This window comes from Oncorhynchus masou, chromosome 15 (assembly GCF_036934945.1).
Source record: "Oncorhynchus masou masou isolate Uvic2021 chromosome 15, UVic_Omas_1.1, whole genome shotgun sequence".
NCBI lineage: Eukaryota > Metazoa > Chordata > Actinopteri > Salmoniformes > Salmonidae > Oncorhynchus > Oncorhynchus masou.
Window position 1 is genome coordinate 55,495,997 of NC_088226.1, and position 24,805 is coordinate 55,520,801.

At 43.0% G+C, this 24,805-nt stretch overlaps 1 protein-coding gene across 3 annotated transcripts in view; it reads left to right on the forward strand.

Moving 5' to 3' along the window:
* The first annotated feature begins 262 nt into the window (after nucleotides 1–262).
* LOC135556494 (AP-3 complex subunit delta-1-like) overlaps nucleotides 263–24,805 on the forward strand; it is a 42,486-nt gene continuing 17,943 nt past the window's right edge. For all 3 annotated transcript variants that reach the window (XM_064989737.1, XM_064989739.1, XM_064989738.1), the window contains exons 1-16: nucleotides 263–544; nucleotides 5,689–5,784; nucleotides 6,049–6,129; nucleotides 6,218–6,298; nucleotides 7,541–7,648; nucleotides 7,743–7,872; nucleotides 8,092–8,231; nucleotides 12,354–12,427; nucleotides 12,552–12,601; nucleotides 12,995–13,044; nucleotides 13,404–13,452; nucleotides 17,351–17,496; nucleotides 19,065–19,213; nucleotides 19,505–19,735; nucleotides 19,896–20,130; nucleotides 20,232–20,377. In XM_064989737.1, the coding sequence (XP_064845809.1) occupies nucleotides 449–544; nucleotides 5,689–5,784; nucleotides 6,049–6,129; nucleotides 6,218–6,298; nucleotides 7,541–7,648; nucleotides 7,743–7,872; nucleotides 8,092–8,231; nucleotides 12,354–12,427; nucleotides 12,552–12,601; nucleotides 12,995–13,044; nucleotides 13,404–13,452; nucleotides 17,351–17,496; nucleotides 19,065–19,213; nucleotides 19,505–19,735; nucleotides 19,896–20,130; nucleotides 20,232–20,377 (1,862 nt within the window). In that variant the 5' untranslated portion in view covers nucleotides 263–448. The remainder of the gene's footprint in view (nucleotides 545–5,688; nucleotides 5,785–6,048; nucleotides 6,130–6,217; nucleotides 6,299–7,540; nucleotides 7,649–7,742; nucleotides 7,873–8,091; nucleotides 8,232–12,353; nucleotides 12,428–12,551; nucleotides 12,602–12,994; nucleotides 13,045–13,403; nucleotides 13,453–17,350; nucleotides 17,497–19,064; nucleotides 19,214–19,504; nucleotides 19,736–19,895; nucleotides 20,131–20,231; nucleotides 20,378–24,805) is intronic.

The window sequence follows — 24,805 nt, forward strand, 5'->3', positions numbered from 1 at the left end:
TGTTTGTGCTGTCATGCATAATGCTCATTGAGTTGGCTGTGGCAAAAAAAAGGCAAGAAGGTCAAAGGCTACATACTGTGCAAAAATTGGACATAAACACACTGACAGACTTGGTGAATAATTGCATTTTGCATAGAGAATATGACTGGAAAATAATTATCATCCATTCACAAACTGCGTACTAGACGTATATCATTAATTTAATTGATTTCCATAATGAGAATTCCACATGAATACAACCAGTCAGCTGACTTTAGACGCCATTTTGTCAGCGGAGTATAGGACGCCCCATCTGGCCTCGCCTTCTCTGGCCGGGATTAATAAACAGTTACGAACCACGGAAAGACGGTACCCGGGTGGATGAGAGACTGTCTTGCGGACCGGTTCGCAACCAAAAGACGTCTACTTTGTCCCCGAGGACAGAAGCGACAAAAGTTAGCCAACAGCCATGGCGTTGAAGATTGTTAAAGGGAGCATCGATCGGATGTTCGATAAAAACCTTCAAGATTTAGTACGTGGCATTAGGAATCACAAGGAAGATGAGGTAAAACGATTAGTTGTGTTTTCGTTCATGTCTGATTTCACACTGTCAGTAAGTAAACATTCGTGTAACATCTCATTGCAAAATAGCTAACGTTAGCCAGATCACCTACTATACTATTTGATGGCCTTGCCAACGTTAGCTTTCTGCACGGCTGTAATATGCTATTCCAAGCAAGCTGCTATTCACATATGCAGATAAACTACAAAACTATGTAACGTTATAACAAGTTAACCAAGACTGAGTTGTAAATGCACGAATAACGACTAGCTGTCTAATTAGTCGACTCGTTAACTGTCATTACTCCATAATAATCGTCATATGAGTAGCTAACTAACGTTAGCTTGATAACGGTAGGTTTCATCGCCCCTTCGAATCGGGTTGTCCGGTCTTGCACGAGTCTACTTCTTACCGGTGGTGAAGCGCTACCTTGTTACGCCTCGTGGCAGTTGGTTTCAGGCGATCACCTTGACCGATAATGTGCCGAGCAACCATTCAAACTTTAGTTAGTTAGTTTTGGCTAGTTCGTTTCCTAGCTATCACCTCAGCTGGTGATGATGCGCGGAATGATAACGCATATGTCTTGTTCAGCACTATTTTATTATCTTAATTTATTTGCTAACGGGCAGTAGTTAAAAAGTTACTTTTGCGTATAATGGCTTTCTATTGCACTAATACAAATAACAGAGACATGCAAACAAGATCTAGAAGGCTATTTTATTTTGTAGGCCTCTACAGCTTCAGTCAGTGACGTTGCATAGGTGGACGAAAGGATGCTTCTTCCACACACCTCTGACAGCCTAGACTGAAAAAGGTTCCCATTTAATTTACCCTTAAGCTACCACACTTTCCCCAACTTTAATTAATTTTGTTTGTACAGGTATGCAGATAAAGTGAACTGATATTCAACAAGTCAGACAGATCACCTGATGATGGGCTTATATAAATTCACACACTGTCATAATCATGCTTTAGTAATATGGTGGTTGTAGATTACTAGTTATGTATACTGAATAGCAACGTCAGAAGATATTCAATGTGGTTTGGAAAACTTGAATATTCATACAAGAAAATGTTTACACAAATATATCCTTAATGGGCACAACCTCAATAACCCCTGATACAGTTGAAGTCAGAAGTTTACATACACCTTAGCCAGTTATTTACTCTGTTTTTCACAATTCCTGATAATTAATCCTAGTAAAAATTCAGTGTTTTAGGTCAGTTAGGATCACCACTTTATTTTAAGAATGTGGAATGTCAGAATAATAGCGGAAAGAATTATTTATTTCAGCTTTTATTTCTTTCATCACATTCCCAGTGGGTCAGAAGTTTACATACTAATTGAGTGTATTTGGTAGCATTGCCTTTAAATTGTTCACCTTGGGTCAAATGTTTCGGGTAACCTTCCACAAGCTTTCCACAATAAATTGGGTCAATTTTGGCCCATTACTCCTGACAGAGCTGGTGTAACTGAATCAGGTTTGTTGGCCTCCTTGCTCGCACACACTTTTTCAGTTCAAAGCACCCCCACAACATGATGCTGCCACCCCCGTGCTTCACGGTTGGGATGTGTTCTTTGGCTTGCAAGCCTCCCCCTTTTCCTCCAAACATAACAATGGTCATTATGGCCAAACAGTTCTATTTTTGTTTCATCAGACCAGAGGACATTTCTCCAAAAAGTACGATCTTGTGCAGTTGCAAACCGTAGTCTGGCTTTTTTATGTCTGTTTTGGAGCAGTGGCTTCTTCCTTGCTGAGCAGCCTTTCAGGTTATGTTGATATAGGTCTTGTTTTACTGTGGATATAGATACTTTTGTACCTGTTTCCTCCAGCATCTTCACAAGGTTCTTTGCTGTTGTTCTGGAATTGATTTGCACTTTTAGCACCAAAGTACGTTCATCTCTAGGAGACAGAACACGTCTCTTTCCTAAGCGGTATGACAGCTGCGTGGTTCCATGGTGTTTATACTTGCGTACTATTGTTTGTACAGATGATCATTGTACCTTCTGGCGTTTGGAAATTGCTCCCAAGGATGAACCAGACTTGGATGTCTACAATTTTTTTTTCTGTGATTTCTTTTGATTTTTCCATGATGTCAAGCAAAGACACTGAGTTTGAAGGTATGCCTTGAGATACATCCACAGGTACACCTCCAAATGACTGAAATTATGTCAATTAACCTATCAGAATCTTCTAAAGCCATGACATAATTTTCTGGAATTTTCCAAGCTGTTTAAAGGCACAGTCAACTTAGTGTCTGTAAACTTCTGACCCACTGGAATTGTGATACAGTGAATTATAAGTGAAATAATCTGTCTGTAAACAATTGTTGGAAAAATGACTTGTGTCATGCACAAAGTAGATGTCTTAACCGACTTGCCAAAAGTTTGTTAACAATAAATTTGTGGAGTGGTTGAAAAAGGAGTTTTAATGACTCCAACCTAAGTTTATGTAAACTTCTGACTTCAACTGTGTATAGTTCCCTGTGACGTACTGACAGCTTTTATGCTAGGTAGAAGTGCTCCTGTCTTCATGAGTGTTGCGCCAGTGTTTTCAGAATGATGTCAGTGAAGGTGTTTGGCTAATTAGGATCATCACAGAATCAGCATCCATACAGAGTGGGTCGACAGCGCACTGTGGGTTGACAGTGCACTGTTGTTAGGATGAGGTTTTGGAGGAAGAAGTTACTCCAGAATGAATTCCTTTAGGTTTAAGAAATTATGTCACTTAGCAGAGACCATTATGCTCTTAGGCTGAATATATTGCCACCATTCAATAAAATGATGCCAGTCAGTAGCTAGGACATGGGGAGTATTTTATTGCTGAATGCTCTTAAGCAGCAGAGTGAGCATGACCAAGCCTACTAAGAAATGTTGAGTTGGGAATGAGATTTAGGCCTAGGTGTGACATCGAGTTTACCTGTTCTAACATTTCAAGTTGTCTATCTTGGGTTATTTTTATACACACCTTGACTGGTCACTGCTGCTGGTTTCAGCAGAGTTGTTGTGGCCACTGAGTGCTAATATGCCCTGGCAGTTATCTGGCAAAAGAAAGTTCATGTTTTGTGATGATTTTGTCCATTGCTTAGACACATAGAAAGCATAACTTTGATTGTATTTGACCACTGTACTAAGCCATGATCTTTTGATTCGGGTCCTAATGCATTCCCCTTTGTGTAACCCAACCCTGCATACCTAGATACGGTGGTTACCCAGCCAACAGTGGAAAACTCACTAAAATATTAATTGTGTGTTCTGCCCAAGGTTTCTCATGGACACTCTCGATTTACTTTACACATATATGCTGACGGAAATAACACAGATCCATCTATTCTGTCACTCCCTCATTTTGAAGGCAAGCACATCTAGGAAGGTGTGAAGGCACACTTAATGCAATTGACATTAAATCCCAGATTTTTAGAAGACAATATGTAACACTAACAAGTATGGCAGGTATTTTATTTGCCTATTCATGTCCCCTGATTAAAAATGGTGTCTCTCCACTGTCTCCCCATACCTCCTTTGGAACCTGTTGTGCTGTAGAGTTGTAGGTCTTGGCTCTAGAACAACAATTACAAATATATCAATTGGATCTGATTCAGGGCCTAAATTTTACACCAGCCAAATTTGGGTATATTTTGGCATTGGCGTGTCTATTTCACCACCCACGTTGGCGGGTGGTCAGAGTTCCACAGTGTGACAATTTCACTGGCATTTGTGAATAAAAATAGTCAAGTATGATCACATGTATTGTAAAATAGATGCTGCAGTAGCTGTTTTCAAAGTATTTCACAGCCAACATAATCTCACACTCAATTTGTGCAAATATGTACAAAAAGAATTTCAGCAGATTTTGTGTGTTTGTGTGGTTTAATTTGTGTGATAATACACACATTTTTGTGCGACATCATTCATAACAAATGTGTTAACAACCCAATATTTTAATCAACCAAGGTTGTCACCAAAATAAGTATAATATTTGATGTATTATTTTTTAATTTATTAATGCCAATGCTGTTTTTGTTTAATACTTTGGGATACTGGTGCTGTGTCGGGTTTTATGAGGGTTGCCAGATTGGAGTAAAACTATATATTTGTTTTGTGGTATCGATGAAGGTATTTGATATGTCTAGTGAACAATGGATAAGCAGCAATGGGCATAACTGATACAAGTAGTCACTACAGGTGTGATCAAGCCTTGCATCAAAGTTGCCTGAAAGTTCAATGACCTGACGAGTTATTCAGAAGAAAATCCTCTGTGACTGTATAATTTGAATAAGTTAACTTACTAGTGTGGACCCAAAACAAACCCATTAAAAACAGGTAGTTTGTAAATGTGTCCTTTTGTTACGGAAGCTTTAAAAAAAAACATTGTTAAATAACTATTCAAGTCAGTTAAGAACGATTTCTTATTTGCAATGACGGCCAAACCCTAACCCGGACGATGCTGGGCCAATTGTGTGCTGCTCTATTGAACTCCCAATCACTTCCGGTTGTGATACAGCCTGGAATCGAACTAAGGTCTGTAGTGAAGCCTCGACCACTGAGATGCAGTGCCTTAGACCGCTGCACCACTCAGGAGCTTGTACAGTGCATTTGGAAAGCATTCAGACCACTTCCCTCTTTCCACATTTTGTTACGTTACAGACTTATTCTAAAATGTTTAACACTTATTTTTTTATATATTTTTTTTATCCCTCAATCCATACACAATACCCCATAATGCCAAAAGAAAAACAGGTAGACTTTTTATATACCTTTGCTAATTTTATTACATATTTTTTTTACATCACATTTTACATAAGTATTCAGACCCTTTACTCAGTACTTTGTTGAAGCACCTTTGGCAGTGATTACAGCCTCAAGTCTTCTTGGGTATGACGCTACAAGCTTGGCACACCCATTCAATCATAGACAGAAAACCCTCACAAGCCTAAAACACATGTGATCAGAAGCTTGGGTTTATAACGTTTTATTTTATATATGTGTAAATGAATGAAATTTCAATTGCTGTAAGACTGCTCCCCTTAGCCTGTGTTTTAGCTGGTTCACTGAGGTAAATCAGTGGTGAAAAGTAATCTGTGAGTATCATGTGGAGGTTGTCATTCAGTCTGATGTCCTGTCTGGTTTCTGTGTCTCCGCTCAGGCTAAATACATCTCCACCTGCATCGACGAGATCAAGCAGGAGCTCAAGCAGGACAATATTGCTGTCAAGTCCAATGCCGTCTGCAAGCTCACCTACGTAAGATCACAGATCAGCACCCCTCACTGAAACTGCCCTCACTGTGAACAACAACACAGATGCACAACCAAAAACACTTCAGCTATATCTTAGGCCTGCTATGTATTATTTTTTGCTAGATAACAGCTACTTTGAATACTGCCCATACTCAGGAAAAGCTATTTGAGAATGCGTTTAGCCTGTGAGCTCTCACTGTCCACAGGGACAATGTAGTGGATGTCCAGTGCTCTGACTCCCTCTGTCTCTCCCCTTGTGCGTTAACAGTTGCAGATGCTGGGCTATGACGTCAGCTGGGCTGCATTCAACATTGTGGAAGTCATGAGTTCCTCCAAATTCACATACAAGGCAAGATAATCTGTATGTGTGGTATATTTTTAAAAATGTGGGATATTCGAGAGCGTTTGAGGTTAAATATGGTGCTTCCTCTCTTCAGAGAATTGGTTACCTGGCCGCCTCCCAGTGCTTTCATGAGAGCACTGATGTAATCATGCTGACAACCAATCAGATCCGAAAGGTCAGTGATACTTGTTTTTATCTTGCACCTTTGGCCTACCTGTCTATGATGTATTAAAGACCATCTCTGATACCGGCTACACTATATATGCAATCTCCATAGACAAACATTGGCAGTAGAATGGCTTTACTGAAGATTTCAGTGACTTTCAACGTGGATAGGATGTCACCTTTCCAACAAGTCAGCTGTCAAATTTCTGCCCTGCTAGAGCTGCCCCTATCAACTGTAAGTGCTGTTATTGTGAAGTGGAAACATCTAGGAGCAACAACTGCTCAGCCACGAAGTGCTCGGCGACACAAGCTCGCAGAACAGGGCCACCGAGTGCTGTAACGTGTAAAGAATCATCTGCAACACTCACTACTGACTTCCCAAACTGCCTCTGGAAGCAACATCAGCAGAAGAACTATTCGTCAGGATATGAAATGGGCTTCCATGGCTGAGTAGACGCACACAAGCGTAAGATCACCATGCGCAATGCCAAGTGTCAGCTGGAGAGGTGTAAAGCTCACCGACATTGGACTCTGGAGCGGTGGACACGCTTTCTCTGGAGTGATGAATCACGCTTCATCTGGCAGTTCGGCGGACGAATCTGGGTTTGGCGGATGCCAGGAGAACACTACCTGCCCGAATGCATAGTGTCAACTGTAAAGTTTGGTGGCTGAGGAATAATGGTCTGGGGCTGTTTTTCATGGTTCGGGCTCGACCTCTTAGTTACAGTGAAAGGAAATCTTAACACTACAGCATACAATTACATTCTAGACGATTCTGTGCTTCTAACTTTGTGGTAACAGTTTGGGGAAAGCCCTTTCCTGTTTCAGCATGACAATGCCCCTGTGCACAAAGCAAGGTCCATACAGAAATAGTTTGTCAAAATCGGTGTGGAAGAACTTGACTGGCCTGCACAGAGCCCTGACTTCAACCCCACCTTTGGGATGAATTGGAACGCCTACTGCGAGCCAGGCCTAAATGCCTGACATCAGTGCCTGACCTCACTAATGCTCCTCTGGCTGAATGGAAGCAAGTCCCCGCAGCAATGTTCCAGCATCTAGTGGAAAGCTTTCCCAGAAGAGTAGAAGCTGTTATAGCAGCAAAGGGGGGATCAACTCCATATTAATGTTCATTATTTTGGAATGCAATGTTACATAGTTTTGGTCATGTAGTGCATGTCCTGCCCTCCCCTATCCTTTTTTTTTCTCCTCTTTCACTTTCCCTACCTCTTTCACATCCATTTCTTTCTTTCAGGATCTGAGCAGTCCTAACCAGTACGACACCGGCGTGGCTCTCACTGGCCTCTCCTGCTTCGTGACCCCTGACCTGGCTCGGGATCTGGCCAATGACATCATGACTCTGGTGAGTTACTTTCTCCAGCTCAAGAGTTCTTGCTGCATATTTTTGTCTGTGGTTTCATGCTTCTCTGACCTCTTTCTCTCGGTCTGTGCTGCAGATGTCCCACACAAAGCCTTATATCAGGAAGAAGGCAGTCCTGATCATGTACAAGGTGTTCCTGAAGTACCCCGAGTCTCTGCGCCCAGCTTTCCCCAGGATGAAGGAGAAACTGGAAGATCCTGACCCTGGTGAGAGAGACTAGTACATACCTGCCTACTCTGTTGGTTGGGGCCAGACACATTTTATCACCTAGAATCATAAAGTATACAGTAACTAAGGAAATGATTGTCTTAACTGGATGGAAGCTGTTTTAAGTATTTTGGATGTATTTTATCTAATTTGTGTCCTAATGATTCCTTCAGCATGGATGTTATTGATCTCATCTGTGTGATGCCTCTTTCCTGCAGGGGTCCAGTCAGCGGCTGTTAATGTCATCTGTGAGCTGGCCAGGAGGAACCCTAAGAACTACCTTTCTCTGGCCCCGCTTTTCTTCAAGCTCATGACCTCCTCCACCAACAACTGGGTCCTCATCAAGATAATCAAGCTGGTGAGTGAACAGGAAGGGAGCTGTGAAAATCACTGTCAGTAGCTAGGTTTCCATCCTATTGGTGATATTTTCATGTGAGCATTTTTTACATCAGCCTAAAAAATATGCACATAGGCTGACTTCGGTTGTCAGTCGAATGGTGTTTCCTCCGACAAATTGGTGCGGATGGCTTCCGGGTTAAGAAGCGTGGTTTGGCTGGTAATGTTTTGAACGATGCATGACTCGACCTTCCCCTCTCCGGAGCCCGTTGTGAAGTTTCAGCGATGAGACAAGATCGTAATTACAAAGAAATTACTAAATATGCACATTTTTCCACCATGTCCAGTGTTTCCACCAAACTGACTGTTTGTGGATAGAAAGCTATGCGTTATGATATAGAAGTTTACATGTACCGAATAAAAAATTGAAATTTTCAACACTACCGATAGAACTATCTCAAACTATTGCACTAAATAGTTAATGTGACTACTTGTGTCTTGGCACAAGCACTCTAGCCAACGGCTCACAGATACAGTGTGGGTAGGCTAGCCTACATTATGAGATTATGGATAAGAGCAAGATTATTTGTCAAGCTGCAGCCAGGAATCGATCATAATGTCACCAGAATAAGACCCTCGATATGAAATTGGAAAGGAACATCAAACTCATCACCTTGCACTTTCACTACTCTGTGAAGTTCATTCGCTGGAGACTCCTATCTCCCTCACTAACTTCAAGCACCAGCTGTCAGAGCAGCTCACTGCACCTGTACATAGACCATCCAATCTACCTCATCCCCATACTGTATTTATCTTGCTCCTTTGCACCCCAGTATCTCGACTTGAACATTCATCTTCTGCACATCTATCACTCTAGTGTTTTAATTGCTATATCGTAATTTCAAATCAAACCAAATCAAATTTTATTTGTCACATACACATGGTTAGCAGATGTTAATGCGAGTGTAGCGAAATGCTTGTGCTTCTAGTTCCGACAATGCAGTAATAACCAACAAGTAATCTAACTAACAATTCCTAATCTACTGACTTACACTGTGTATAAGGGGATAAAGAATATGTACATAAGGATATATGAATGAGTGATGGTACAGAGCAGCATAGGCAAGATACAGTAGATGGTATCGAGTACAGTATATACATGTGAGATGAGTATGTAAAGAAAGTGGCATAGTTTAAAGTGGCTAGTGATACATATATTACATAAGGATGCAGTCGATGATATAGAGTACAGTATATACGTATGCATATGAGATGAATAATGTTAGGGTAAGTAACATTATAGAAGGTAGCATTGTTTAAAGTGGCTAGTGATATATTTACAACATTTCCCATCAATTCCCATTATTAAAGTGGCTGGAGTTGAGTCAGTGTCAGTGTGTAGGCAGCAGCCACTCAATGTTAGTGGTGGCTGTTTAACAGTCTGATGGCCTTGAGATAGAAGCTGTTTTTCAGTCTCTCGGTCCCAGCTTTGATGCACCTGTGCTGACCTCGCCTTCTGGATGATAGCGGGGTGAACAGGCAGTGGCTCGGGTGGTAGATGTCCTTGATGATCTTTATGGCCTTCCTGTAACATCGGGTGGTGTAGGTGTCCTGGAGGGCAGGTAGTTTGCCCCCGATGATGCGTGGTGCAGACCTCACTACCCTCTGGAGAGCCTTACGGTTGAGGGCGGAGCAGTTGCCGTACCAGGCGGTGATACAGCCCACCAGGATGCTCTCGATTGTGCCTCTGTAGAAGTTTGTGAGTGCTTTTGGTGACAAGCCGAATTTCTTCAGCCTCCTGAGGTTGAAGAGGCGCTGCTGCGCCTTCTTCACGATGCTGTCTGTGTGAGTGGACCAATTCAGTTTGTCTGTGATGTGTATGCCGAGGAACTTTAAAACTTGCTACTCTCTCCACTACTGTTCCATCGATGTGGATAGGGGGGTGTTCCCTCTGCTGTTTCCTGAAGTCCACAATCATCTCCTTAGTTTTGTTGACGTTGAGTGTGAGGTTATTTTCCTGACACCACACTCCGAGGGCCCTCACCTCATCCCTGTAGGCCGTCTCGTGGTTGTTGGTAATCAAGCCTACCACTGTTGTGTCGTCAGCAAACTTGATGATTGAGTTGGAGGCGTGCGTGGCCACGCAGTCGTGGGTGAACAGGGATTACAGGAGAGGGCTCAGAACGCACCCTTGTGGGGCCCCAGTGTTGAGGATCAGCGGGGAGGAGATGTTGTTACCTACCCTCACCACCTGGGGGAGGCCCGTCAGGAAGTCCAGTACCCAGTTGCACAGGGCGGGGTCGAGACCCAGGGTCTCGAGCTTGATGACGAGCTTGGAGGGTACTATGGTGTTGAATGCCGAGCTGTAGTCGATGAACAGCATTCTCACATAGGTATTCCTCTTGTCCAGATGGGTTAGGGCAGTGTGCAGTGTGGTTGAGATTGCATCGTCTGTGGACCTATTTGAGCGGTAAGCAAATTGGAGTGGGTCTAGGGAGTCAGGTAGGGTGGAGGTGATATGGTCCTTGACTAGTCTCTCAAAGCACTTCATGATGACGGAAGTGAGTGCTACGGGGCGGTAGTCGTTTAGCTCAGTTACCTTAGCTTTCTTGGGAACAGGAACGAAGGTGGCCCTCTTGAAGCATGTGGGAACAGCAGACTGGTATAGGGATTGATTGAATATGTCCGTAAACACACCAGCCAGCTGGTCTGCGCATGCTCTGAGGGCGCGGCTGGGGATGCCGTCTGGGCCTGCAGCCTTGCGAGGGTTAACACGTTTAAATGTTTTACTCACCTCGGCTGCAGTGAAGGAGAGACCGCATTTTTCCGTTGCAGGCAGTGTCAGTGGCACTGTATTGTCCTCAAAGCGGGCAAAAAAGTTATTTAGTCTGCCTGGGAGCAAGACATCCAGGTCCGTGACTGGGCTGGATTTCTTCCTGTAGTCCGTGATTGACTGTAGACCCTGCCACATGCCTCTTGTGTCTGAGCCGTTGAATTGGGATTAATTTACTTCACCACCATGGCCTATTTATTGCCTTACCTCCCTTATCTTACCTAATTTGCACACAATGTATATAGACTTTTTCTGCTGTATTATTGACTGTATGTTTGTTTATTTAATGTGTAACTCTGTTGTTTGTATCAAACTGTTTGCTTAATCTTGGCCTGGTCACAGTTGTAAATGAGAACTAGTTCTCAACTAGCCTACCTGGTAAAATAAAAAAATAACAGTGAGCTACAAAGAAATGGTCAATGTCCCAATACTTGTTGTTTTGGCTCTGTACTCCAGCACTTTGGATTTGAAATGATACAATAACTACGAGGTTAAAGGGAAGACTGTCCGCTTTAATCTGGGGGTATTTTCATCCATCGCGGGCAAACCATTGAGAAATTACAGCATAGTCCCCCCATTTTTTAGGGGACCAAAAGTATACAAATTAATTATTAAAGTAGTCCCCCAAGTAATTACTCCCAAGTAATGCTAACCTCTCACCATTACAATAACAGGGGAGGTTAGCATTTCTTGGAGGGTATGATATTTATGCCTCTAACTTTCTCCCTTGTCTTTATTTACAATTCAGTCAGGATTATCAGTAATCATGGTAGCATCCACATTAACGTAGAAGTGTTTAGAAAAATCTGATATTCTTATTTACAATAAGTGTCTCCAAAATGACTACGTTATTTACAATTCACTTCTATTAAATCCAAAGTGCTAGAGTACAGAGCCAAAACATCAAAAAATGTGTCACTCTTCCAATACTTTTGGAGCTAACTGTATATTAATCTGTAGCCTAATAATCAGCATGCTTCCTTGGGTCGTAGTGGGAGGACCATACAACTTCATCGCGTTCGATTGGATGGTTATTGTATTAATATTTGCTCATTATTAATTTTATCGACACACAAAGATCTCACCTTTTCTAGCGTATATTGTTTTGTCGATATTTGGAATGTTTACCAACATTTGCTGTTTACATCAGGCCTGTATTGACTTTTTTTTTTATCCGACATACTTTACCCACATAAAGGTTGGATGGAAACCTGGTTAGTGAGTCAGTGGAAGTTACAAATGATTGTCCTTATCACAACATGGAGAGGTGTTGTTCCTTTAGTGTGTGTAATGGTGACGTGTGTTTTTCAGTTTGGTGCCCTCACACCCCTGGAGCCTCGCTTGGGGAAGAAGCTGATAGAACCCTTAACAAACCTCATCCACAGGTGAGACACCTACAGAGATTCCACAACCAATATGGGTTTTGTTGAATCACAAAAAGTTGTATGAGGAAAATATTGACCTTCTGTCTTTCTCTACCCCTTTTCTTACCCTTTCTTCCTCTCACAGTACCTCTGCTATGTCACTTCTATATGAATGTGTCAACACTGTGATAGCAGGTCTGTATTCCTCTTTTCACTTGTTCTTCTTGTATCTCTGTTTAGTCGTCTGGTTATCTGTGTGCTGGGTAGCCGTACATCTTTGTGAAGCTTGTGTATAAACTGAAGATGTGCGCAGTTGAACCAAGCTATTTTCTCATAACATTATTTTTATAAAAAATGTAAATGTATATTATACACCTTGCCATGTCTATAGTCTTCAGTGTGGGCAGTTTTGTTTGTGCCTTTGATGTGCTACTGAGGAGGTTGTTGACTCAATGCAGTTTGTTTTATATGAAATGAAAAACATCATTGAGATTTCAAGAACACAGCTCTAACAGTGAACATTTAGTTTTTGACATGTATATAAAGTTGTTGGCACAGCAGGATCTTATTGTTTGTCCTCTGTTTCAGTGTTGATTTCCCTGTCCTCTGGGATGCCAAATCACAGTGCTAGTATTCAGGTAAGTCCCAGACACCATGTCCACTTTTTCTCTTTTGTAGCTAATGATGTGAACGCTTTCCACTTTTGATAACAATGTCTGTTTACATCTTCTTTGTTTTATCATCACAAGTCTATCAGTAGATGAACACCAAAAGATTGTGCAGGCTAGTGAAATTGTGATTAAAAAGCATTCATTTCTGAGCTCCTAAAATGTATAGAAATTCAAACTGTTCAAATGAAATTAGCTGGGTTCTATGGCTTGTGGGTTTCACCCACTTTCTGTGAATGTGCAGAATTGCTGTGCGCACGTGCCAATACTGGAGCTTGTTTGGAAAGGTTTATATTGATGGTAATGGCATGTTTCTCTCTCTCTCTCAGCTCTGTGTCCAGAAGCTGCGAATCCTGATTGAAGACTCAGACCAGAACTGTGAGCCCTCTGTCAATGCCTGCAGTGTGTCATTCTCTCATTGTCTGCGTGTTTCTGAGTAGCCACCCATCTAGTTTACAGCGATCTAGATCCCAAAACTCTGGATAACAACATTTTGACCACTCCCCCGAAATGTGGGCCGTTTGAAATGTCACTGTGCATAGTTGCAATTGCGACTGTCACAAGGTAGGGTTTTGTCTTTATACCTTTATTATACACCGTTACTTCAACAGGCTATTTAGTTTCTAAACATTGATGAATTTACTGCTCAAATATACTCAGTCTTAGTAGGTTACAGCTAACAGTAAGTTAAAACATCTACGATCATTATGATGCATCTGGTGATTCGAGTTATCTGGGCAATTTGGTTGTGTGTAGATTAGATATACGTGGGCAGCTATGTTTAAAAATAATAATAATTGAGTTCTTTCTCTATACTGATCCTCAAGGTCGTTTTGCTAGTTAGGATCATAACATCAACAGACTCTTGTCTTATTTTGCTCCCATCGACACCTTTAAACTATTAGTCTCAAACATAGTACTGTTTACAGGGCTGCTCCTGACCTGCTCTGATGAAACCAAACCTGTATCTGCACAGCGATAGCACTTTACCTCAAGGTTGCATTCACACATATTGATCCATAAACCTGATATACAGCTATCTTTTCCGGAGGTATCAACCGCTCCGATAAGATTCTGTTTAGTGGATGTTATATATTGCCTGATTCCACAAAAAAAGGGTGTCTGTTATCAGATTAGTCCACTGTAGCTACATCTACCCATGACTCAAGTTGGTGGCAAAAAAACAAAACTTCCATGTGTATATGTGGTCTCGTGTGAATGTCGCCATCGTTCTGTTTGTTTGTATTTTCCTTTTCTTTGTGTTTTTAATTTCATGTTTTGTAGAGTAAATCTAATAGATGTGAAAATATCAGGTTAGTCAGTATGTTATGTATGGGCTATTCCATGCTAACAGAATTATGTGGAGACTCAGAATTTTCACTTTAGAATGTATGCTAAACAAAACATTGATTTCAAAGTTTAATAAACCGTACAACTCTATGCACTGACTACTTTGAAAAATGTACACTGGTAACAGAATTACGGCTAACCATTCCTCTGTTTTATTCTGTTACCAAACTTGTATCTGTACAGTTCTTCCTATAATTGTGTTTTTGTAAAATGTTCGGTGGGATTGTTAAAAGTAGTCCTTGTGCATAGAGTTCTACGGTTTGTTAAATGTTGAAATCAATATTTTATGTTTGGTATATATTTTAAAGTGGGGCTGAACTTCCTCATTTAGCCTCTGTTTCAATTGTCCTCATTAGAAAATGTGACTGAGAACAAGATCTGGGTCTTGGGAGGCGTGCTTTGATGTCAGTGTACTGTGTGTTTGAACTTGGGAAACGTTTGTACTTTCACTCTGCCAAAACAGTACACAGCTAGTCACTTGAAACAGTAATCTAGATGGAAGTAGCCTAGACTTAAAGTCTAAGCTACTTTCAGGTCTTGTGTTTGGAAGTAGCGTAGACTAGCTAGCAAGCTAGTCATCTTCTGTTGCCGTTGTGCGACTGTATCAAAGTTGATCTGACTTTGGATAGCTTATCGCTGGGGCTAGTTGGGGACTGTCAATAAATTATTCAATCTATGGGACAATATTTTCATGTTGCACATCTTTGTCTTATTAAATGCTTTCAATATTTCTATTTGAATTTCTACAATTTGTAGTTGGTTTGAGGTTAAGTCATTGAAATTTGCAGCTATAGAAATGTTAAATATTGTCCCATATACTGTACATTGTGTAATTTACTTATGGTCCCTAACTAGCCACATAGGGATATCAAATGTCAAACCAGATTGACCATTGGTATTATGATCGGGATGCTTGCAGCTTCGCTTTGAATTGAGGATTACTTGGGTGCTGTGGGCAGGATTGAAATAAACCCAAGGAAAACGTATGGTCCCATTAATTCCGTGACATACCATTTCTTTCGTAATTATCTCGTAAATCTCAGTTTTGGATGAGCGACTATGACATGTATCCTATTTACACTTTGTAGTCAATTTTGACAGAATAAATATTTTGGAATAATATCGATGCCACATAGGTAACGGCCTATCAGAGAAGTTGTTTACTGCCTTCAAAGTGAAAAATCTGATTCTCAGTAATTATATAAAACAGGCATTCAGAATAATGACACGGGCCTACAGTAATGAGTCGAATGTAATCCGTGAGGTTTCAGTGGATGAGAGCAGCTAGTGGAGACAGACTGCATTTGGAAAGTATTCAGGCCCCTTGACTTTTTCCACACTTTGTTACATTACAGCCTTAATCTAAAATTGATTAAATAGTCCCCCCCCCCAATCTACACATAATACCCCATAATGACAAAGCAAAAACGGGCTTAAACATTTTCTGTGGGTGGGTGGGTGGGGGGGGGGCCCTACATTTCCATAAGTATTCAGACCCTTTACTCAGTACTTTGTTGAAGCACCTTTATTTGGGGAGTTTCTGTCATTCTTCTCTGCAGAGCTTCTCAAGCTCTGTCAGGTTGGATGGGGAGCGTCACTTCATAGCTATTTTTAGGTCTCTCCAGAGATGTTCAATCAGGTTCAAGTGTGCGCTCTGGCTGGGCCACTCAAGGGCATTCAAAGACCTATCCCGAAGCCACTCCTGAGTTGTCTTGGCTGTGTGCTTAGGTCATTGTCTTGTTGGAAGGTGAACCAATCGCCCCAGTCTGAGGTCCTGAGCAGGTTTTCATCATCTTTTCCTCTATCCTGACTAGTCTAAGTCCCTGCTGCTTAAAAACATCCCCACAGCATGATGCTGCCACCACCATGCTTCACCGTAGGGAGGGTGCCAGGTTTCCTACAGACGTGACGCTTGGCATTCAGGCCAAAGAGTTCAATCTTGGTTTCATCAGACTAGAGAATCTTGTTTCTCTTGATCTGAGAGTCTTTCGGTGCCTTTTGACGAGCTCCAAGCAGGCTGTTGTGCCTTTCACAGAGGAGTGGCTTCCATCTGGCCCCTACCATAAAGACCTGATTGGTGGAGTGCTGCCGAGATGGTTGTCCTTCTGGAAGGTTCTTTCATCTCCATAGGAGCTCTAGCTTTGTTAGCGACCAAGGCCATTCTCCCCCGATTGTTCAGTTTGGCCAGGCAGCCAACTCTAGGAAGAGTCTTGGTGGTTCCAAATTTCTTCCATTTGAGACTGATGAAGGCCACTGTGTTCTTGGGGACCTTCAATGCTGCAGACATTTTTTGGTACCCTTCGCCAGATCTGTGGCTGACACAATCCTGCCTCAGAGCTCTACGGACAATTCCTTTGACCTCCTGGCTTGGTTTTTGCTCTGACATGCACTGTCAACTGTGGGACCTTTTTTATAGGCAAGTGTGTGCCTTTCCAAATCATGTCCAATCAATTGAATTTAACACAGGTTGTTTCTACAATTTGATTGGAGTCATCTCAAGGATGATCAATGGAAACAGGATGCACCTGAGCTCAATGGCGAGTCTCATAGCAAAGGGTCTGAATACTAATGCAAATAAGGTATTTCTGTAAAAAAATATATATACATTTGCATAAATGTCTATAAAACCTTGGTTTTGCATTGTCATTATGGGGTGTTGTGTGTAGATTGAGAATTTTTTTAAATGTATTTAATACATTTTAGAATAAGGCTGTAATTTAACCATGTGTAAAAAGTCAAGGGCCCTGAGTATTGGGAGGCAGGCTATAGCCATAAGGTAATGTATACTACAGAGTGTAAAGGCATGATGTATTGCTCGTGGACCAGTCTCCATAGTGCAGAACCGCTACTCTAGTGCATGTAGAAGTAGAATAGAAGGCCCTGTGTATAGTGTCCAGGCCACTGAGTGTGTTGTCTCTGTTCGTAGTGAAGTACCTGGGCCTGCTGGCCATGTCCAAGATACTGAAGACTCATCCCAAGTCTGTCCAGTCCCACAAGGACCTCATCCTCCAATGTCTGGATGACAAGGACGAGTCCATCCGCCTGAGGGCTCTAGACCTGCTCTACGGCATGGTGCTTGTCACTGTCATAACACACGGTCATTGAATACACACTGACCCTACCCCCATGTCTTCACCACCTATATCTCCTCATGGGGAAATGCCCTAAGCTCAAAAACCGAATTTCATTTATCTACAGTACCAGTAAAATGTTTGGACACTCCTACTCATTCCAGGGTTTTTATTTTATTTTTTACTAATAATGAAGAGATCAAAACTATGAAATAACACATGGAATGATGTCATAACCAAGAAAGTGTTTAATATATTAAAATATATTTTTGAGATTCTTCAAAGTAGCCACCCTTTGCCTTGACCACAGCTTTGCCCACTTGGCATTCTCTCAACCAGCTTCATGAGGTAGTCACCTGGAATGCATTTCCAATCAGTTGTGTTGTGACAAGGTAGGGGTGGTATACAGAAGATAGCCCTATTTCGTAAAAAACCAAGTCCATATTATGGCAAGAACAGCTCAAATAAGCAAAGAGAAAGGACAGTCCATTACTTTAAGACATGATGGTCCGTCAATACGGAACATTTCAAGTACTTTGAAAGTTTCTTCAAGTGCAGTCACAAAAACCATCAAGCGCTATGATCAAGTTACCTCTGCTACCCAAATAAATGCTTCACAGAGTGAAAGTATCAGACAAATCAACTTTTCAGAGGAGACTGAATCAGGCTTTCAGGGTTGATTGCTGCAAAGAAACCACTACTAAAGGACACCAATAATAAGAAGAGACTTGCTTGGGCCAAGAAACACGAGCGATGGGCATTAGACCGGTGGAAATCTGTCCTTTGGACTGATGAGTCCACATTTTTGGTTCCAACCGCCGTGTCTTCATGAGACGCAGAGTAGGTGAATGGATGATCTCCGCATGTGTGGTCCCCACCTTGAAGCATGGAGGAGAATGTGATGGTGATTTGCTGGTGACACTGTCAGTGATTTTATTTAGAATTCAAGGCACACTTAACCAGCATGGCTACCAGCAGTCCCACTAAGCCTAAACCAGATGGGGTGGTATCATTTGTTTTTCAACAGGACAATGACCCAAAACACACCTTCAGGCTTTGTAAGGGCTATTTGATCAAGAAGTAGAGTGATGGAGTGCTGCATCAGATGACCTGACCTCCACAATCACCTGACCTTAACCCAATTTGAGATGGTTTGGGATGAGTTGGACCGCAGAGTGAAGGAAAAGCATTCAACAAGTGCTCAGCATATGTGGGATCTCCTTCAAGACTGTTGGAGAAGTAATCCAGGTTGAAAGAATGCCAAGAGTGTGCAAAGCTGTCATCAAGGTAAAGGGTTGCTACTTTGAAATATATATTTTGAAAATATTTAACGTTTTGGTTACGACATGATTCCAAATGTGTTATTTATTTCATATTTAATTTTGATGTCTTCACTATTATACAATGTAGAAAATAGTACAAATAAAGCAAAACTCTTGAATGACTAGGTGTGTCCAAACCTTTGACGGGTACTGTATGTGTATAGCCTAATGCCTCCCTGATCACAGTACAGTTTCTGATGTCCCCATTGCTTTGTTTCTCATTGACTACTCATTGGTGTGTTCCCAGGTGTCCAAGAAGAACCTGATGGAGATAGTGAAGAAGCTGATGCTGCACGTGGACAAAGCCGAGGGAACCACTTACAGAGATGAGCTGCTCACCAAGATCATTGACATCTGCAGCCAGAGCAACTACCAGTACATTACCAACTTTGAATGGTCAGCACAACTTACTGGCAGGGCAAATATATTGGTCTCTGATTCTTTTAGATTCATAGTTTCTGTGAGTTTGAGTCTCCGTGTCTCTAAAATAGAGTTGAAATGCTCACGAGTCAAAACGCATTGCAGAAATGTGTCTTGCTGTAAATAATTCACAAAAGTTTTTGCATCGTACTAGCCCACTACTTTTTGGGGGTTTACCTGCCATTTAGGGGCCTACCTTCCACTGACTTTCTCACCGGTCTCTCAGGTACATCAGTCTGACCGCCTGTCTCTGTTTCCGTCTCTCAGGTACATCAGTATCCTGGTGGAGCTGACCCGTCTAGAGGGCACGCGGCACGGCCACCTCATCGCCTCCCAGATGCTGGACGTTGCCATCCGGGTGAAAGCCATCCGAGCCTTCGCCGTGGCCCAGATGGCTACTCTGCTGGACAACGCCCACCTGCTGACCGGCAACACACAGCACAGCGGCATCTGTGAGGTGCTCTACGCCGCCGCCTGGATCTGTGGAGAGTTCTCAGAGTATGTATTCATCCAATCCTCCTCTACAAGAACACATGCAGACACATACGGTTTTTAGCAAGAATGTTTTCCACTAAGTCAAACTTGCTAAAATCATGCCACTTCAGCCCTGTATCATTGGCTCATCCCTCATCCTGTGTCATCCTCCTATCTTCCCCAGACACCTGGAGGACCCCATGGCGACTCTGGAGGCCATGCTGCGTCCCAAGGTGGCCACCCTGCCGGGCCACATCCAGGCCGTGTACGTGCAGAACGCTGCCAAGCTGTTTTCTACGGTGCTGTGCGGCCTGGAGGGGGCGCCAGCGGACAGCAAGGTGGCCCAGGAGACCAGCCAGCTGCTCATTGACAGGCTGCCTGTGTTTGTCCAGAGTGACAACCTGGAGGTGCAGGAGAGGGTGAGTCACATGGCTAACATCGGTTAACCTCGGGGCTATTGGCCGTTTGAAATGAGAATACCTTTTCCAGTACACTTCTCTCTCTGTGCTCCCCTCCCCAGGCCTCCTGCATCCTGCAACTGGTGAAGTACATCCAGAAGCTGCAGCAGAAGGATGTGGAGGTGGCTGAGGAGGTGACAGCTCTGTTTGCTGGAGAGCTCAATCCTGTGGCCCCCAAGGCACAGAAGAAAGTGCCTGTTCCTGAAGGGTCAGTCTGCCTGCCGCTCTCCCCTACTCACAATTAAGCTTATAGTAATACACAACATCAGAAATATATTTTATAGTACTACACTGAACAAACATCTAAACACAACAGTTTTGTCACACAATGCCACAGATGTCTCAAGTTTTGAGGGAGCATGCAATTGGAATGCTGACTGCATGAATGTCCACCAGAGCTGTTGCCAGATAATTTAATGTTCATCTTCTACCATAAGCCGCCTCCAAAGTAATTTTAGAGAATACAGGCAGTACATCCAACCGGCCTCACATCCTTATACCACGTGTGACCATGCCAGCCCAGGACCTCCACATCCGGCTTCTTCACCTGTGGGATCATCTGAGACCAGCCCCCCTGGACTTTTTAAATGATTTTTATTTCTTGGACAGCTGATAAAACTGTTTGAACAACCAAAGAATTTCTGCACAAACTGTCAAACCGTCTCAGTGAAGCTCATCTGCGTGCTTGTCGTCCTCACCAGGGTCTTGACCTGACTGCGGTTTGACATCATAACCGACTTCAGTGGGCAAATGCTCACCTTCGATGGCCACTGGTATGCTGGAGAAGTGTGCACCTCACTGATTTATCCCGGTTTCAACTGTCCCGGGCAGATGACAGACAGCGTGTATGGCGTCATGTGGGCGAGCGGTTTGCTGATGTCAACGCTGTGAACAGAGTGCACCATGGTGGTGGTGGGGTTATGGTATGGGCAGCCATAAGCTACAGACACCAAACACAATTGCATTGTGTCGATGGCTATTTCTATGCACAGAGATACCGTGACTAGATCCTGAGGCTCATTGTCGTGCCATTCATCCACCGCCATCACCTCATTTTCAGCATGATAATGCACGGCCCCATGTTGCAAGGATCTGTACACAATTCCTGGAAGCTGAAAATGTCCCAGTTCTTCCATACTCACCAGACATGTCACTTATTGAGCATGTTTGGGATGCTCTGGATCGACATGTACGACAGCGTGTTCCCGTTCCCGCCAATATCCAGCAACTTTGCACAGCTATTGAAGATGAGTGGGACAACATTCCAGTCGGCCACAATCAACAGTCTGATCAACTCTATGCGAAGGACATGTGTCGCACTGCATGAGGCAAATGGTGATCACACAAGATACTGACTGGTTTTCTAATGGATTTGTTTAAATTGACTGACTTCCTTTATACAGTACATTCAGAAAGTATTCAGACCTTTTCCCCCTTTTTTGTTACATTACAGGCTTATTCTAAAATGGATTAAATATGTTTTTTCCCCTCCTCAATCTACACACACTACCCCATAAGGACAAAGCAAAAACAGGTTCAGAAATTTTTGCAAATGTATTCAAAATTAGAAGCTGAGAACACGTTTAAATAAGTATTCAGAAACTTTACTCAGTACTTTGTTGAAGCATCTTTGGCAGCGATTATAGCCTTGAGTTATCTTGGGTATTACGCTACAAGCTTGGCACACCTGTATTTGGGGAGTTTCTCTCATTCTTCTCTGCAGATCCTCTCAAGCTCTGTCAGGTTGGATGGGGAGCGTCACTGCATAGCTATTTTCAGGTCTCTCCAGAGATGTTCGATCGGGTTCAAGTCTGGCCTCAGGCTGGGCCACTCAAGGACATTCAGTCTTGTCCTGAAGCCACTCCTGCATGGTCTTCAAAACTATTTTTTTTGGTCACATACACATTGTTAGCAGATGTTAATGCGAGTGTAGCGAAATGCTTGTGCTTCTAGTTCCGACAGTGCAGTAATATCTAACAATTCCACAACAACTACCTAATACACACATCTAAAGGGGTGAATGAAAATATGTACATATAAGTATATGGATGAGCGATGGCAGAGCTGCGTAGGCAAGGTGCAATAGATGGTATAAAATACAGTATATACATGTGATATGAGTAATGTAACATATGTAAACATTGTTTAAAGTGACAAGTGATCCATTTATAAAGTGGCTAATGATTGGGTCTCAATGTAGGCAGCAGCCTCTGAGTTAGCAATTGCTGTTTAGCAGTCTGATGGCCTTGAGGTGCTGTTTTTCAGTCTCTTGGTCCCAGCTTTGATGAACCTGTACTGACCTTGCCTTCTGGATGATAGCGGGGTGGACAGGCAATTGCTCAGGCGGTTGTTGTCCTTGATGATCTTTTTGGCCTTCCTGTGACATCGGGTGCTGTACGTGTCTTGGAGAGAAGGTAGCTAGGCCCCGGTGATGCGTTGTTCAGATCGCACCACCCTCTGGAGAGCCTTGCGGTTGAGGGCGGTGCAATTGCCATACCAGGCTGTGATACAGCCTGACAGGATGCTCTCAATTGTGCATCTGTAAAAGTTAGTCCGAGCTTTGGGTGACAAGACAGATTTCTCCAGCCTCCTGAGGTTGAATAGGCGCTGTTGCGCCTTAACCACACTGTGTGGGTGGGCCATTTCAGTTTGTCTGTGATGTGTACAGCAGTTTGTCCACTGCTGTCCCTTTGATGTGGATAGGGGGTGCTCCCTCTGCTGTTTCCTGAAGTCCACGATCATCTCCTTTGTTTTGTTGACATTGAGTGAGAGGTTATTTTCCTGACAACACACTCCGAGGGCCCTCACCTCCTCACTGTATGCTGTCTCGTCGTTGTTGGTAATCAAGCCCACTACTGTTGTGTCATCTGCAAAGTTGATGAGTGAGTTGGAGGCGTGCATGGCCACGCTGTCGTGGATGAACCCGGAGTACAGGAGAGGGCTGAGCGGCCCCAGTGTTGAGGGTCAGCGAAATGGAGTTGTTTCCTACCTTCACCACCTGGGGGCGGCCCGTCAAAGTCCAGGACACGTTTGCACAGGATGGGGTTGAGACCCAGGGCCTCCAGCTTGATGACGAGCTTGGAGGGTACTATATGGTGTTGAATGCTGAGCTGTAGTCAATGAACAGCATTCTTAGATAGCCATTATTTTTCGTCCAGATGGGATAGGGTTGTGTGCTTAGGGTCGTTGTTCTGTTGGAAGGTGAACCTTCGCCCCAGTCTGAGGTCCTGTGCACTCTGGAGCAGGTTTAAATCAAACATCTCTTTCTACTTTGCTCCGTTCATCTTTCCCTCAAGCCTGACTAGTTTCCCAGTCCCTGCCGCTGAAAAACATCCCACAGCATGATGCTTCAACTAGGGTTGCACATTTTGGGGAATATTCAGAGGTGGAAACTTTCTGTGTAAATTAACGGGAATATATATGAATTAGGGGAAGTATATGCAAATTAATATTAATACCATTTAAATGTAGATGTTTTTGGCATTGGATATATTTACCATGTCTTATGGAGACAGAAACATAAACCTTTTACCTTATCATAAGTAAACATAATTGCAAATTATTAAATCCTTCCAATAGAAATATTTAAAAAACAATTTAGTTACGAATTTAACTTTTTAATTAAATGAGATGATTTCACTGAACAACCAAAAGAAAGGGAATACTGAATGATCCATAGCATCTCCCACAAATGTTTTCAACATACATCTGTAAAATGATAGTCTAGAAACAAAATAGGATGGCCACCTATTTTTCAAGCCTGTTGCGTGCTTTGGTGTGTGTGTTCCCAAACAACGACCAGTTGCGCTCTGAGGTGGCTGATGTTGGTGGGATTTGGAGGATGATGGAGGCAACAGGGGAAGAGCCTCAGATCCACAAAGTCCCTTCCACCAGGTGGTTGAGATATATGTTGGCACGACTACCATATTGCATCTCCATCCCAAAGCCCTTGCTTGGAAGTGTACTTTGCCAGACTGCCAATAATCTTGCCCTCATCCAGGCCAAGGTGGTGAGACCCGGTATTGATGACACCATAGGCCTTGTTGATCTCTGCACCACAGGATGCTCTTGCAAGCATACTTGGGGTCCAACATGTACGCTGCGGCGTGTATGGGCTTCAGGCAGAAATCTTCACGCTTTTTGATGTATTTCAGAACTGCAGTTTCCTCTGCTTGGAGCAACAGTGAAGTGGGCAGGGCAGTACGGATTTCTTCTCTTACATCTGCAAGCCAAGTCTGAACATCAGACAGGATGGCATTGTCTCCCTCAATCCGTGCAATGGCTACTGCTATAGGTTTCAGGCTGCTTACCACCCTCTCCCAAAATAAATCCTCCAGGAGGATCCTCTTGATGGGGCTGTCCGTATTGGCAGACTGTGATATGGCAATTTCTTGGAGAGACCCCTTCCCCTCCAGGAGACTGTCAAACATGATGACAACACCACCCCAATGGGTGCTGCTGGGCAGCTTCAATGTGGTGCTCTTATTCTTATCACTTTGCTGCAATAACTTGATGACCCTTCACATACCTAACAATTTCCTTGGCGCTCTTGTAGAGGTTATGCATTGTCTTCAGTGCCATGATGTCCTTGAGGAGCAGATTCAATGCATGAGCAGCAAAGCCAATGGGTGTGATG